Here is a 16,280-nt window from a genome sequence, read left to right as displayed (position 1 = left end):
CTGTATACATTTGTACTCCCATCAATAGCATAAGAGAGTTTCTGTTGCTCTACAGCCTCCTTAGAACTTGTCATTGTCATTGTGACAGATACCGCTGGTTGTCCCAGCATCCACTCTGCCCTTCTTCCCTTAATAATAGATCTTATGAGGTTTTTGGAGGGTTGCCCAAGTAGAAACTTTATTTCCCAGCCTTCCCTGCAGTTAGGCATGGACTACCAATTAATTTGTAACCAATAGGATGTAACTGAAAGTGGTAAGTATGTATTCTGGCTTATGATCGTAAAAGGCATCCTCCCTAAAAGGTGTGTTCCCCTAACCCATTCTGCCTCCCCACTGGCTAGATGCAGATTTGATGGCAGGAACCAGAGCAGCCACTTTAAACCCAGAAATGGATGCTTTATGTTGAAGATGACAACTTTGGACTATTTACCTCTAAATTGTTCTATGAGTGAAAATGAACTTTTATTTAACCCACTATATTTTAGTGTCTCATTGCTACAGCAGCTTAGACTATTTCCTAATTAATACATTTATTCTTTGATTTTAAAATCATTTCCAATTTATTGCTCAGAAAGCCTCTGTTTATTCTCTCTCAAGATCTTTCTGGCAGTGTTCTTTTTGCATTTGATCGATAATGCTGATCTCCTTTTTATGCCCATGTCTTGAGTACATTCCCCTGAAAGTGGAGGCCCTTCCTCCATGGTAATGGATATTTGTTGCTTTTGCTTGCTCACATTCACTCTTCCTTTTTAATAGTACTAGACTTTTTTCTTGGGCTGTTACACTTTCCTGAGTTGTGTGCAGTTTTACTAGGATTTAGATTAGAGTGCCCAGCCTTTTTACTATGGAAGATGAAGGGCGCCCTGGAGGTGCCTTCTTCCAGATCCTTCCTCTCACCACCCCATATATCTGAGAAGGCATTGAGTGGCTGAAGGAAAAAAAAAAAAAAAGAGTTGAACCTTGTTTCTAATAGCATCCAGAGTTCTGATGATAGACTAGCTCCTGGCTTGGCTTTTTCCTGCTCCTAGACCTAGTTATAGGTCCTTCTTTTCTATTTTGTGACTTTCATAATATCTTTCCAAATACGTTTCTTTTAAAGCTTTAGTTGTTATGTTTAGTTGCTATGGATAACATCTAAAGAACTGTAATGGATACAACCATTCTCAAGCTCCTGTGCAAATCCGTTGGAAATGAAGGACTGACCACATGCAATTGAGGTTACTTATGAACACCTATGAGTTTTTTTTTTGTTTGTTTGTTTTGTTTTGTTTTAGGATAAAATGAAAGCATGACTCCGTGGTGATAGGAAAGGGAAGAAGCATTCACATTGCCAAGGTTATGTATGACCAGGTTACCCTGAGTCTAGACACTGTCCAACCCGAATCTTTAGAGTGCCTAGATCCAATAGCAGATAATCTGCCTCTAGATCCTGTTGTTTAGAATGGTACAAGCTGCAAGATGTAGCAGGGATTTTTATTCCACAAAATGGTGTGCCATCCACCAGCCAATCAGAGTATGGCTGCAAACCACTAATCAATCAAATGCCACCTCCTGGTCCCAGCCCTCACCCAAGTCACCCTAGTAACAGCAAGGATGAAACATAACAAGACAGAAGTGCAGCTGGGTTATAAACCTAGTCTAGATAACACTCATGCTGAGTTGATTTTGACAGCATTGACAATTAACAGCTGACCCTCTCTGGAGTCTCCCACACAAAATCTTCTGTGTGATTTGTGCTTTAATTCATCCCTTATTTCATTTTGAATGAGTACTTTATGTTTTTATTGTTCTTAATTTTTGCATTCTAGATTAGTAAAATTAGTCTCTGAAAAATGAGCTTGGTGGTTGGTCATACAACGTGAAATCAACATTGCTAAAATGTCATGAGGAGAGTATTACACAATGAGGTTTCTTTTAAAGAATTTTCTGGAGACAGTGGTTCTGTATAATGAAGATGGCTGTGACTTTTGAAAATTGTTCAGGCCAAAAGAATGGCCAACTGCATGTTAGTTCCCTGACAGTAAGAATGCAGGGGGAAGGATTCCCTGTATCATCTAGAACAATGACTAAATTTGTGAAGGGCCTGTTTAAATAGCAGTGCTGTTTCCCTATTAGGTGCTGGAAAACCTGTTGTTGAGGAAGGGGTTCTGGATAGAGAACCTGATGGCTAGAAACTACCATGCCAGGTAGGAAAGGAAAAAGCAAAGAGACAGCTTTCTGTCTTCTTCCACCTGTCATCTTTCTCTGCCTTCCACTACTGTCACTTTTCTTCTCTTTCCTACTCTTTTGAAAACTTTTTTGTAAAATTGTGAGGTACAGCACACAAACAGGAAAGGCCAAAGGATAAATTTACAGCTCAGTAAGTTTTGTATATATATCTTTTATTGAAATATAGTCAGTTTACAATGTTGTGTCAATTTCTGGTGTACAGCATAATGCTTCAGTCACTTATGAACATACATATATTCATTTTCATATTCTTTTTCACCATAAGTTACTGTAAGATATTGAATATAGTTCCCTGTGTTATACAGTATGAACGTGTTTATCTCAGGTCAGTAAGTATTAACAAAGCAAGTATCTGTGTAATTACCACTTGGTTCAAGAAGTAGAACATTGTTAGCACTTCAGAAACCTACTTATAACCATCACGCCTCCTTGGTCAGTATCCTTTTCTTTGTCCTCAAAGGCAACCACTACCTTTACTTTTAACACTATAATTTCATTTTGCCTATTTTTGAACTATATGTAAAGTCAATTATACAGTAAATATTCTTTTGAATTTCCATCTTTTACAGTTTTCTTGATGGTACATTATTGAATTATATAAACAAAAGTGCACAGATCATTAGTGGTACAGCTTGGTGAACTTTTCATAAACTGATCATACCCATGTAACCAGCACCCAGATTAAGAAACAGCATCAGCAGCTTCCTTTCTGCCTGTTTCCAGTCACTATTCCTTCACTGTCCTGAAACTAACACTATATATCAATTTTGTCTATTTTTGAGCTTATATATGTGAAGACATAGTTTGTATTATTTTCTGTCTAGCTTCTTTTGCTCAGCATTGTTTGTGAGATTCATCTGAGTTGTTTCATGTGTAGTTCCTTTATTCTCTTTGCTGTTTGTATTTCATTATATAAATATACCACAGCTTATCTGTTCTAGTATAGGTGGATATTTGTGTTGTTTTCCAGTTTTCAGCCATTACAAATAGTGTTGCTTTGAGCATTTTTGTACATGTCCTCTGGTGAACATATATATTTCCATCGGTTTCTGTTGGCTTAGGAGTGGGATTCCTGGGTCATAGACTCTGGGGTTGTTCAGCTTTAGTAGACAGTGCCAAATAGTATTTCGGAGTGGCTATCCCAATTTACACTCCCACCAGCAGTGTATGAGAGTTCCATTTGTTCCACTCTTTGGCTCGCAGCTGCATAACTCCATTCCTGCCTTCTGCATCACATGGCATTCTCTGTGAATGTCTTCAGATGGCCATCTTATAAGGAGATTGGGGGCCATATTAGGTTGGGGCCCATCCTACTCCAGTATAACCTCATCTTAATTAATTACATCTGTAACAACCCTATTTTCAAATAAGGTCACATTTTGAGGTACTGGGGGTTAAGACTTAAACATCTTTTTTGGAGGGGGACACAGTTCAACCTGTAGCAATTGTGATAGTAATGGACATCTGTTCTCAATCTCAGTGGGAAAACTTTTCACAATTAAGTGTGATGTTTGCTGTAGTTTTCTTAGTAAATACTCTGTGTAAGATTAAGGAAGTTCCCTTTTATTTCTGGCCTGCAAATCTTTTTAAAAATCATAAATGGATGCTGAAATTTATCATATTCTTTTTCTGCATCTAATGAGATGATCATTTGATTTTCTCCTTAAGTTTAGTCTAAGGTGATTTCACATTTATTTTTATAGTTTTCGAAGAGAATTTCAATTGAAATATTAAAATTATAAGTAAGTGGGATTTCTGAGTTGGGTGATGTTGTTTCTTGATCAGTACATAAGTGTGATTGGTTTGTGAAAATCTACTAAGCTGTACACTTATGATGAATAGTTTTAGATATATGGTTTATATTTCAATAAAAGTTAACAGAAACACAAATTCCTATTTGAGAATGAAAAGCCCTTTCTTCTGAAGAAAGCTTAGCTGCCCCATTTTTCACTCACATCCACCTCCTAAGAGAGGTGAAGATCTAGGTTGTTAAGATGGAAGCAAGGTCAAATCTTTAAGTGGTGCACAACTGACACACTGACACAATTAGAAGTCTCAGAGTTAGATAGTTGGGTTTTTTTTTTTTCTTCTTCCAAATTCAGTGTGTATCAGATTTGTTTTTCAGTAATTCATTCAAGCCAAAGGAGATCATGTTTAGCATTATGATGAGAGATTGGATTATTTTCTAAGTCGTCTTCTCTAGGTAATCTTGTATCTGGTTTTTGTTAACTTTCCTTTAGTTGAGATACTCCAACATGAATTTTTCTGTGTTGAGTTATTCTAAAGAATTCCATTTCTCCCCTTTCACAATACCTACAGAAATTGATGTAGTCTTACACTATTTTCAAAATACATTTCCATTCTTCACAGATTTGTTCCCAGTTGGATTTTTTTTAGAATTGAATTAAATCTATTAATTTAATTTGAGAAGAACTGACATCTTCATAATTTTTTCTCTTTTCTTTCGGAACCATGATAAACCGCTCCATTATTTAAAGTCTAGCTTTATCCCACTCGGATTTGATTCTGTGTGGTTCGGTAGTTTCCTTTATATACATTCTACATATTTCTTATTAGTGTTGTTCCTACTTGTTTCGTAGTTTTTGTTGTTGTTGCTGCGATTGTTGCTACTGTGAATGGAATCTTTTTTTTTTTTTTTTTTTTTTTTCATTCAAAAATGAATCCGTAGAGCGATAGGATCTCTACCACCCCTTTCAGCTGCGAGACTCTATGGTTCCTCGGTTCTATGAGAATGTTAAGCTCGCACCTACATTATCCGAACCGGAAGGAAGATGGCAACCGAGAGTCGCCAAGCAAAGGGCCGCTCTATCTTGCCTTTGTTCTCATCTCGGTGGTTATTGCGCAGGCGCAGTCGCCACAGTACGGTCCCCGCCTTCCCGGTCGCGGGCCCAGCTCCGGAGCGCCGGCGCACTGGCGCGCTCCGTTTACACGCTCCGGGGCCTGTAGGCGCCGCGAGTTCCGGCTGTCGCTGTCGCCGCCGCGGCTCCTAGAGGTCGGTTGCGACGAGTAACGGCGCCAGGACGAGCCCTGCGCCTCCTTCTCCGATATGTACCCGAATTGGGGCCGGTATGGCGGGAGCAGCCACTATCCGCCGCCGCCGGTCCCGCCGCCGCCGCCGGTGGCCCTTCCTGAGGCCTCGCCAGGGCCCGGGTACTCGAGCTCGACGACTCCCGCGGCCCCCTCCTCCTCCGGCTTCATGAGCTTCCGCGAGCAGCACCTGGCGCAGCTCCAGCAGCTGCAGCAGATGCACCAGAAGCAAATGCAGTGCGTGCTCCAGCCCCATCACCTTCCTCCGCCCCCTCTGCCGCCCCCGCCAGTGATGCCGGGGGGCGGCTATGGGGACTGGCAGCCACCACCGCCACCGATGCCTCCGCCACCTGGGCCGGCTCTCAGCTATCAGAAGCAGCAGCAGTACAAACATCAGATGCTCCACCACCAACGAGATGGGCCTCCTGGTTTGGTTCCCATGGAGCTGGATTCGCCCCCTGAATCTCCCCCAGTACCACCGGGGTCCTATATGCCCCCGTCTCAGTCTTACATGCCCCCACCTCAGCCGCCACCTTCGTACTATCCCCCGGCCTCGTCTCAGCCCTACCTGCCTCCCGCTCAGCCGTCCCCTTCTCAGTCCCCACCTTCCCAATCCTACCTGGGGCCCACCCCCTCTTATTCTTCCTCATCCTCCTCCTCGCAATCCTATTTGAGCCATTCCCAGTCCTACTTGCCCTCTTCTCAGGCATCCCCTTCCCGCCCCTCCCAAGGCCATTCTAAATCCCAGCTACTAGCTCCACCACCACCGTCCGCCTCTTCTGGGAATAAGGCAACTGTCCAGCAAGAGCCTTTGGAAAGCGGGGCCAAGAACAAGAGTGCTGAACAGCAGCAAGCTGCCCCTGAGCCAGATCCCTCTACGATGACTCCACAGGTAAGAAAGCATCTGCCCAGAACGCCTCTCTCACCTAGGGGGCCCTAAGTGAGCAGACCTGGGGGCTTTACCCAGTGATTAGCCTAATTCCAACACACTGTAACTAGCTAATTTACACTCCAAAGGATTCCGTAAAAGTCAGAGGTCTGACATCCATGCTTTTAAACTAGCTACATGTGGATTATTAAGAGAATAGTGTGAAGATACCTCTAAACCCCGGAGTATTGGTATGGCTCAAGAGTTTACTTCTCAGATGTATTTCTTGGTTTCCATTGATCAACCTTCTAGATTTTGTTGCTGTTGCAAAGGTTTGTTTTGTTTTTTTTTTTTTTTAATTGTAACTTAAACTAAAATTCTGTTTGAGAGGCAGCATGAAAAAGAAACTTCTCAAAGGGCTTACACTTGAAATGCATGTAACTCTTATGACCAGTTAGCTTCTTTAAAAAAACCACTGGTAGCTATCAGCTTCCTGAATTAAGAGGTCTCAACAAATGAAGAATGGAAAACTTGTTCTAATTAGGAGCATCTTAGTTATATTTATGGATATGTATATAATACTTAGGAAGTCTACATATTTGATCTTTTGAGGAGCTTATTGGTCATTTAAGGAGTTGACTCATGCATTCTTTCTCACATCACTTGAAGATACTTTTAAGACATGAACAATTTGCTGAATTGCGTGTTGTTACCATTTACTCCTGAGTAACAGCCTTGAATTTGGCCAGGTTTTAAAAAAAAAAATTCATGATAGCTCTTCATAAGAAAGCCATTATTCTAAACTTCTATTTGAAATGATGCTTCCCTGTCAAAGATTGATTGGATAAAAGATTGATTGGATAACAGTAATAAATGAATTCCTCCCTTAAGAAAGAAGATAGGATTAAACTGGAAGAAATCATCTGTTCTGATTTCTTAAGATAGACACTTTTAGCAATTAGTAGTCTACCTAGATTCCCTAATGAAAAAAGAGAATCTTTTCATCCACAAGCTTAGATTTACATATAAAAGATTTACAATAGATAGGGATGCAGCATTCTAATTTTACAGTAGTTTGGCATTAGAAATTAAGAAAACAAAACAAGTTGTTTTAAACAAGATGTGCTTGGCACATCATTAAGAGAAAACACTTGAGGTAATGGGTAAAACAGTTGAATAAGAGATTCTATTAGCTTACCATATTAGTACCATCTGACCAGCTTATTTTCCTAGATTCTTCTATTACAGTAGAGACAGAATTTCTGCCCTCTTTATCACCCTACTCTGAAATTTCCAGTGCTTCTGTAGTTAAACACTTTCAGAGTTAGTCCAAGCCAAAATATGACATTTATATCCTCATCTCTTCTAGACTTTTTCTGGCGTTAGAAAGACAAATTAATTGTTTTTTGGTTGTAGGGGGTGATTAGACCGATCCTTAATATAAATGTTTACCATGAACACTGCTTTTGGCTTTTCTGCTTTTGTACCCTTGTCTATAGTGAACTTCTTTTGGTGCTTTGAATATTCAGTGCCTTAAATTTTTTGATGAGAGCCAGAAAGAAAGTGATGGAAGATGAGGTTTGAGAGGTGTGAGTGGGCCTCTTTAGGTTTTCTTACTTCTGTCTAGAATTTGTCCCAACTTCCTCAACCCTGCCACCGTCTTAGAGTTGTATTGCTTTCAGGGCACATCTCAAGTATCGGTCTCTGTGAAGCCATGCCTGAGCTTCCCCATGTGGTTTGGTACTGTTCTTCACATTGTAGGTCCCTTGCAGACACTGTCCACTTACCTTTTTATCCCGTGTAGCACCTAGGTCAGTGCCTTGCAAATTGTAGGCTCTCCACAAAGACCTGAGTAAGATACAAGAGTTGTCATGTTTTAGACTTGGGATACTTTGGTTTATTAGATAATAAACTTTTTTTTTCATGCTAGTGCCAATCTCTGACACTTAACCCTTCTGCACATTTATTATTTTTTGATTTATATTTTATTTTTGGAATATTTCATTTAAATTTTTTATGGTGAAAGATGTTAAACATGCACAGAAGTAGAGAAAATGGTATGATTCCTCCATATACCCATCACTGACTTCAACAGCTATCAAGATTTTGCTGTATTTATTTCACTTAGGCCTTTATTGTTGTTGTTCTTGCTGAAATATTTTAAAATGAATCTTAGATCTCAAGTCATTTGATTCCTTCATTCTTAATTAGACATCTTTAAAAAAAAAAAAAGGACCCTTTCTTAGGTAAACACATAACACCTAACAGAATTGACAGTTTCTATCATCTGATACCTGATCCATTCAGATTTCCCCTATTGTCTCATCATACTAATAAAAATAATTCCTTGGTATTATCCATGTTAAAATTCCCCAATGGACTCAATAATGTTTTGTTGATTTGTTCAAATCGAAATCCAACATAGACATTCTTGGGCAGAATAATTTTGTTGCAGGGCTATCCTGTGCATTGTAGGATGTTAGCAGAATCTCTGGCCTCTACCTACTAGATCCCAGTAGCAGCCCCCAGTTGTGACAACCAAAAATGTTTCCAGACATTGCCAAATATCCCCTGGGGGCAAAATCACTCTCACTTGAGAACCCTTGACTTAGGCTAGTCTCTCCTGTTCTCTTTTTCTACCCCCTGTCATTGAGCTTGGTAAAAAAATCTGTGGTAGTTGTCCTGTAGACTGTCCCATGCTCTGGATTTGTCTGTCATCTCATGGTGTCATTTGACTTGTTCCTCTCTCCCATGTGTTTCATAAACTAGACATTAACTCTGAAACCTTAGATTGAAGATTACCTTACTTTTGGTAGGTGGACTTCATAACCTAGGTAGTGCTGTGTACTTCACTGGCATCCGCATCAGGAGATACTCAGTACCTAGTCGTCCCACAGTTAGTGGTGCCAAAATTGATCAGGGGGTGACAGTCTGATTCCTCCACTGTAAAGCTTCCCATCAATCTTGCATCTAATGTTTCATCTAGTGTTTCATCCATTGATGGTCTTTGCGTGAGTAGATTATTTCTTCATTAGAGGTTGCAACATGATGACTTTTTCTGCCATTTCTTCTACATTTACTGTACTGAATTCTGTAAAGAAAGACTTTCACTCATGACCTAGGGTTATTTGATTGGAAATACAGTTAGTATAGAAAAGACAGGGTAGATACTTAGTATTCTTCCATTTAATTTCTGGTTTTCAGAGTTAAGTGCTGGTGATTTAATGGAGTGTGTCTTTTGAATTATCTTTTCTGTGTGTTTAAAGGACTGGCTAGGTAAAATGCATATGGTCTTTTTTTCATGAATTGTGATTTTTTCTTCTGTTCTCAAAACTTATTTAGATGAAGCTGTTGACTTTGATTAGAGTTTTTAGTCATTATTTAATATCCAAATATTGAGTAACAACTATGTGCCAGGAACTGTGCTTAGTACCAGAGATGAAATGGTGAGCAAAATAGACATGGTACCTGCCCTCACTGACTTGTCCCGATGGGGAGAAAGACATTTAATAAGTAATTAAGAGAAGTGCACAGTACTGTAAGATTATAAAATAGAAAATATCACTAGACTGTTCCATAAGGAATAGAAAAGGCGAGCTTTTTAAAGCTCACCATTGTTTTCACAGTGCCTTGCTCAGGGTCTAACACACAGTAGGTGAAGGATAAATATTTTTCAAATGATTAAATATAGTTGGGCACTCTGACCTTTATTGACGAGGTCTCCCTTTGCAAGTAATATTTAAATGAAACCTGAAGAATGGGTAGGAATTAACCAGATAAGAATTCAAAGAATTAAGTTCAGTAAGGCTTTCTGAAAGCTCGGGTAGAGAATGGTAGGTCCAAACCAGACCAGGGGGTACCTATGAGGACTTTATCCTAAGGGCAGTAGGAAGCCACTGAAGGATTTTATATAGGCAGATGTGACAGACTGGCTTTTTTGAAAGTTCACTCTGCTTTGCAATGTGGAGAGTGGAATCGAAAGGAGCAAGAGTGATTTGGAGAGAATAGTCAATAGAGTAATCCAGGCAAGAGTTCGTCATGACTTGGACTTGGATGGTGATGGATGAGATGGAGAGAAGTGGAAAGACTGGAGAAATATTTAGGTGCTAGAATCCAATTGGAGATTGAATAGTAGTGGAGAGGGAGGTATCAAGGATGATTCCTGGGTTTCTAGGGTAGGCTGCTGAGTGGATGGTGTTCCATATACTAATAAAATAGGAAAACCACAGGAGAGGAAGAACAGATCTGGGGATGAGGGGGAAATGATGAGTTAAGTTTTAGACTTACTGAGTTTAAGATCCTTGAGACATAAGATTCCAAGTGGAGATGTCCAATTGGAAGTTAGATACAGATCTGGAGTCCAGGAGCGAGATCTGGGAAACATGATAGACTTGTGAGTCATCAGCACAAAAATGGTATTTGAAGGCACAGAAATAGGTGAAGTCTCTTGCAGAGTGTGTGTAGAGTAAGAATAGAGTTTAAAGGACATTGAGCCTAGCTCTGCAGAATCAGTATCTAAGAGAACCAGTGGGAAGAAAGGCCAAATAAATATATGGAAAATCAGAACAGCACAGGGCCACAGAAGTGAAGGGAAGACTGTTTCTAGGAGGAGGGAGTGGTTAGCTGTGTCACTGCTGAGAGGTCAAGTAAGATGAAGGCTGTGAGTTATCTTTTGCATTTACTGACATGTAGATTATTGTTGACCTTGGCAGGAGCAGTTTCATAGTGACTGAAGCCATATTGCATTGATTTGAGGAGTGATGGAAGGTGAGGAAATGGGGATGGTGAGTATAGACAACTCTTTCAAGAAGTTTGACTGAAGGAGAGAGAGAGAGTGTGGGCAGGAGCTGGAGGAAGGGGCAAAGTAAAATAGTTTTTTTTTTGTTTTTTAAGGTGGGGCTAAGATTATCTGGTGATGTAATTCCTGGAGTAGAATATGAACCTCAAAAATATTGGAAATAAATATATTTTAAGTACGTTTTAAAAATGGAAATCCATTTCATTGTTTTACCAAGTGCCCCCCTGCCCCCGACCACCCCCGCCTCCTTTCTTTAGGATATGATACTGAACATTTAATGTTATAGGCATTTGTAATAATCAACCTGGATAGGAAAGGTAACCTTTTGAAATTAATCTTTAAAACACCACACACACACATACACATGTGTTCATTTGTTCATTCTCTCTCTCTCTCCCTCTCCTTCCTCCTTTATATTTCCCTACTTGGAGAATCATTTAGTACCTAGTTTATTACTGTACTGGTAGCAAGTGGTCAGTAAGTACGTACTGAATTAATTAGCATCTTTTTTGGTAATGATATTTGTGACAAATACATCCTTACTTTTTAACTCCATTCAGTCTCTTTTTGAATGTGACTTATACTATGATTTTCCTCAACCTATGAACTAACATCCCATATAAGATGGAGTTTCCTGATGTAATGGGACATTCAGAAAAACTGGCTACTAGTTTGGCTTCATTAGCAAGTCCAGGCAGGTTTTATTCCTTTCTAAAATAGAGATAAATCGACCTTCTGTGGGGTCACTGAGGACATTTCTGAATGATTTTATCATTATTCATTTGTAGAGCTTTAAAAATGTGCCAAATCCTCATCCTAGGATTGAATTTGATCTTGTTTCTGCTTATTGGGTTCATATTAAATAGAAATTGACCTGCAGTGCATGCTCTCAGTAAATCAACAACCACTTGAGCTCCTAACACAGTTCTTAACCTTAGACTAAGTCTAAGACAAAGAAAGCATGAGAATAAGGTGGGTACAAATTGATAAAAAATCTAGACCTGAATGATCTTTATATCTGTAGCCACTGACTTCTAGTTTATAAAAGATCGTTTGCATCTTTGTATCTTTTGGTGATGTTTTCAGAGCACCTTTAAAAAAAGGAAACTTTTAACTTCTGCTTGAAAGAATTTATTAATTTTTTAAAGCTGAAAGATAAACCTGTTGCTATTTTCAGTATTTTTATAAAATAATGGAAGAAAGTTTAAAAAAAATTTTTAAGGCACTGGGAATTGAACTGAGGACCTCATGCATGCAAAGCATGCATTCTACCATTGAGCTATATCCTCCCCACTGAAAATATTTTAATATTACATTATTGTTGACTATAATGGTTGATGTGCTGTTTTTTTTTCATATTGAATAGTAAAAGTAGTTATATCCCAGGAGCTGATGATTATGTATATGATGATTAAAAACAAACAAACAAAAAACCTCACCAATGACCCAAACTTGAAGATGGAGTTAGTGAGATGAAATATATTCTTCCCAATGGACTGCAGCAAGTTTCAGGTCATGGAAATTAGTAGCCTGGAAGGGAAGTCTTTAGCTGATTTGTTGATGTTCTATTGTGTGCTACAGCACTATGCTTAAGCACCAGATAGGTTACAAGAAAGGCATGAGACATATATATCTCTCCCAAAAAATTACATTCTGTGAGTGAAAAATAACAAAACAGTATGTTTAGTGAAAAAAGACTATATATTGCATGTGGAAAATTGGAGAGAATATATGATAAAATAGTAAAAATGTAAGAAATCTTGGTTATACAAAGATAATGAATTCTAGTGAATGCAAGTAAAATGAATCAATTTAATACAAGGACCAAAAGTTTATCATAAAAAGTAAAAAATTTGCTTTGGGACACAATCTTGAAAAACAGCTCAAAAATCATGAATGGCTGAGTCTTGGAGTTTATAAAGAATAAAGTGTAGTTTAGGTTTCTGTACTATAATTTTTTGTGACAAAATTATATGACAACATTATAGTATCTTTTATTTCATTTTTGGATATGTTGAAAAAATATTTTACGGATTTATAAATTTTCCCAGGGGCTGTTTTTCAGCCTTTAATACTAATGTCATTCTCTTTTGTAGTTCCTATTAGAAAAAATTATTTTGGGTTGTTAACTGGTAGTACTTAGTTCCTCAGCTATCAGTGATGAGTTCCAAAGTTCTCCAAAATCACTTTCATAAAATCCTGCATCTTTATAATTTAAGTAGGAATATATGCTGTTGTTAATTATGGAATTATATAGGGAGTTCATTAGTGAATATTTTAGTGTTGGGACAACTTTTTTTTCCTATGTAACCTTGTAACCATGGGGAATTATATAATGAACACTGGGATAATGGAGATCCTGTAGTTATTTCTGAGCAGTGAGGTTTTTAAATTGATTTTAATTAGTTATTGCTTATTTTGTATAGTCAAGTCTCTTTATTCAAGATATTTATGTTTTATAAAATTGTAAAGAGCACTGAATTAGTGAATACTGAACCATTGCTCCTAGGGGAAATATGGGGTTAGGTTTCTGTGGGCGTTTGGTCACATTTTCATCAACCAGTCAATATGTAACCTTGTTTCTTATGTGTTTCTGTTTAAAGATACCTTATTTAATGTATATTGTTATTCATTAACATTGAACTCACAGCCAACAGCACTAACTCTTGCCTGAACGAAGCTTATCCAACACAGGTATTTTCTCAAGGCACATCACAGCCTTCCTTCACTTAGGAACACAAGACAGTATTTCAGCAGTATGCTTGGGGGTCATTTTAAACAGGAAAATCTTCAACAAAATGCACAGAAATGTGAAAAATGTGGCCCTGAATAGACCTTGAAAAAAACATTTATTTAAAGTATAAGAAATAAAAAGGCAGAACATGGCTATGCCCTGCCTCAGCTGGGAACATGCAAGTCAGGTAACTCAGATTTTTTGCCAGTCTGCACATGTTCACAAATGATTGTCAAAGCTCCTTGAGTATTGATTTTGGATATAGAAGTACATTTTAGCAAGTAGGCAAATTCACAAGTACAGAATCTGTGAATAATGAGGATAGGCTGTATCTTATAATTTTTTTCCACATTAAACTTATTGTTTCAATTTTGAAAAAGTGGAAAAACAAAACGAGCTTCCAGAAAGCCAAGTTACAGTATAATTTATAAGGCAAAGCGAGACTTTTAAAATAAATAGAAAGCATTCTAAAACACGGTGTACTCTTGACTTATACAAATATACCTTAGCATAGCAAGATTAGTAGTGTTTAAAAGGGGAAAGAACACTGCAGAAGAGAAGACAGAGAGAAGAGATAGGACTATTAGGTTATTTTCATTAATCACAAGATCCTTGGGAATAAATCTGGACCGACTAAAGGCAAATTAAAAATAAGTAGCTGTGAGTACTGAAAGGATTTATTCTGCTCATTTATCAGAAAGACTGCTCTCACCTCCAAAAGCGTGTTTTTATTTTACAAGAGTAGAGAAGTATGTTGAATTCATATGTATAGTTTAACTTAAATGTATAAATTTAGAGGAGGAATTGAAAGCTCTTTGTTGTTTGCCTTTCTCAGTCCAGCTTTGCCTTTTATTACGTACAGATACATGAACACAGACATAAATATAGTTGTTTGTCAATACCAAGTTGCAGACATACAGGATTGCCAATTAAAATTCTTAAAAATGGTTTCTGTTGTAGGAACAGCAGCAGTATTGGTATCGACAGCACCTGCTTAGTTTGCAGCAGAGGACAAAAGTGCATTTGCCAGGACACAAAAAGGGTCCTGTTGTAGCAAAGGATACACCTGAGCCAGTAAAAGAAGAAGTTACTGTGCCTGCCACCAGTCAAGTAACAGATCCCCCTCCATCTGAGGAGCCTCCATTACCACCCCCCAATGAGGATGTACCACCTCCTCTCCCACCTGAGGAACCCCAGGTAACCATAAAATTAATTACTTGGTGTTTATTAAATTGTTCAGCTCTTTTTCTGATTCATATATGTATAATACGCGTGTACATATACCTTTGTTACAAATTGATATATATTTTCATATTTTCTTTTTAAGTGCCTGTAAAATTTCATTTGTGGAATAATCAAATGTATGCCTTGTCAGGCTTAGAAAAGGCATTTTTTTCCATGATTTAAGTGAGAGGAAAGAATTAGACACTCTTTTGAATTGAGTGTCTCTAAGCACTAAAGGGATGCCAGGTTGAGTGTTTTCATATTGGCAGCACAGGGCAATTATGAGATTCAACTTCTATTGTCAAACTGCCCAGGCTGTAGTCTAAGTAGTGACTGAGCAAGTTAGTTAACCATTCTATGCTCTAATTTTCTCATCTGCAAAACGGGTATATTCCATTAGTAGATATCTTATAGAGCTATTGAAGCATTAAATGTGATAATCCTTGTCGCTTAGCATACACTGGCACACGCAAAGTTCTCATGTTGGTCCAAAGGTCATTGTTCTCCCAAGAACCTTATGTGGAAACATTAATGAAATATAATGATTACACAGTAGTCAGCTGGTGAAAAGTGACTAAAGTGAAAAAGAAACAGATTTCTCATAGAGTGAAAAGGACAGTTACTGTGGATTGACTGTCTGCTGGGGAAATGGTTATCCTATTTAGGAACAATGAGATTATTATGCTAGTGAAGACTGTGGAATTTATAAACCCCTTTGTATTAGTGTCCATGATGACAGTATAGATAGAAGTAGGTATTTTATCTAAAGATAGAACAGCTTTTCTCAGCCAGAGTTGTAGGGATTCTGGACTTTATAACACAATACTATACAGTACAATACTTCATAAAATATTCAAGTTTCTTATTAATTTGATGGTTGTTTATGACTTACAAAAAAATATATCCTCTCTTTTATCTTTAGTCTGAGGACCCGGAAGAAGATGCCAGGTTAAAACAGTTGCAAGCTGCAGCAGCACACTGGCAGCAGCACCAGCAACATCGAGTTGGCTTCCAGTATCAGGGAATAATGCAGAAGCACACTCAGTTACAGCAGATCCTACAACAGTACCAGCAGATTATACAGCAACCACTACATATACAGGTGAGTGCTTCCTTAGTTGACACATGGGAAACTGCCCCAAGACATTTAAAGGATTTCTTTCTCATGAAAGAGATTTAATTGTGAAGAAGGAAAGATATCAGACATTTCCCTGGGAGTGCCCAAGCAGTTAATCTGTCAGTTACCTGGGGGCTTGGGAAGTTTGGTATTATGAAAATACTCTTGGGGAGGGGCAGGTAGAGTGGAGTCTTCTGATCGTGTCCATCTAGGCAGATGTTAGAGTATCTTGCTAAGGGATTTAAGAACCTGGGCTTCTTAC

The 16,280-nt window shown here is 38.3% G+C and overlaps 1 protein-coding gene across 4 annotated transcripts in view; it reads left to right on the top strand.

The window, feature by feature from the left end:
* Window positions 1-4,938: 4,938 nt before the first annotated feature.
* The window catches only part of YLPM1 (YLP motif containing 1), a 58,484-nt gene continuing 47,142 nt past the window's right edge, over window positions 4,939-16,280 (top strand). The window contains exons 1-3 of one of the 4 annotated variants that reach the window (XM_074365234.1): window positions 4,939-6,169; window positions 14,638-14,874; window positions 15,824-16,003. In XM_074365234.1, the coding sequence (XP_074221335.1) occupies window positions 5,297-6,169; window positions 14,638-14,874; window positions 15,824-16,003 (1,290 nt within the window). In that variant the 5' untranslated portion in view covers window positions 4,939-5,296. Of the gene's footprint in view, window positions 6,170-10,863; window positions 10,930-14,637; window positions 14,875-15,823; window positions 16,004-16,280 lie in introns of those variants that run through there. The other 3 variants (XR_012507459.1, XM_074365235.1, XM_074365236.1) reach the window with 3 other exon arrangements.

Source organism: Camelus bactrianus, chromosome 6 (assembly GCF_048773025.1).
Source record: "Camelus bactrianus isolate YW-2024 breed Bactrian camel chromosome 6, ASM4877302v1, whole genome shotgun sequence".
NCBI classification, from domain to species: Eukaryota; Metazoa; Chordata; class Mammalia; order Artiodactyla; family Camelidae; genus Camelus; species Camelus bactrianus.
Note: the sequence above shows the minus strand (reverse complement) of the source record. Positions and strands in the feature narration are given on the sequence as shown.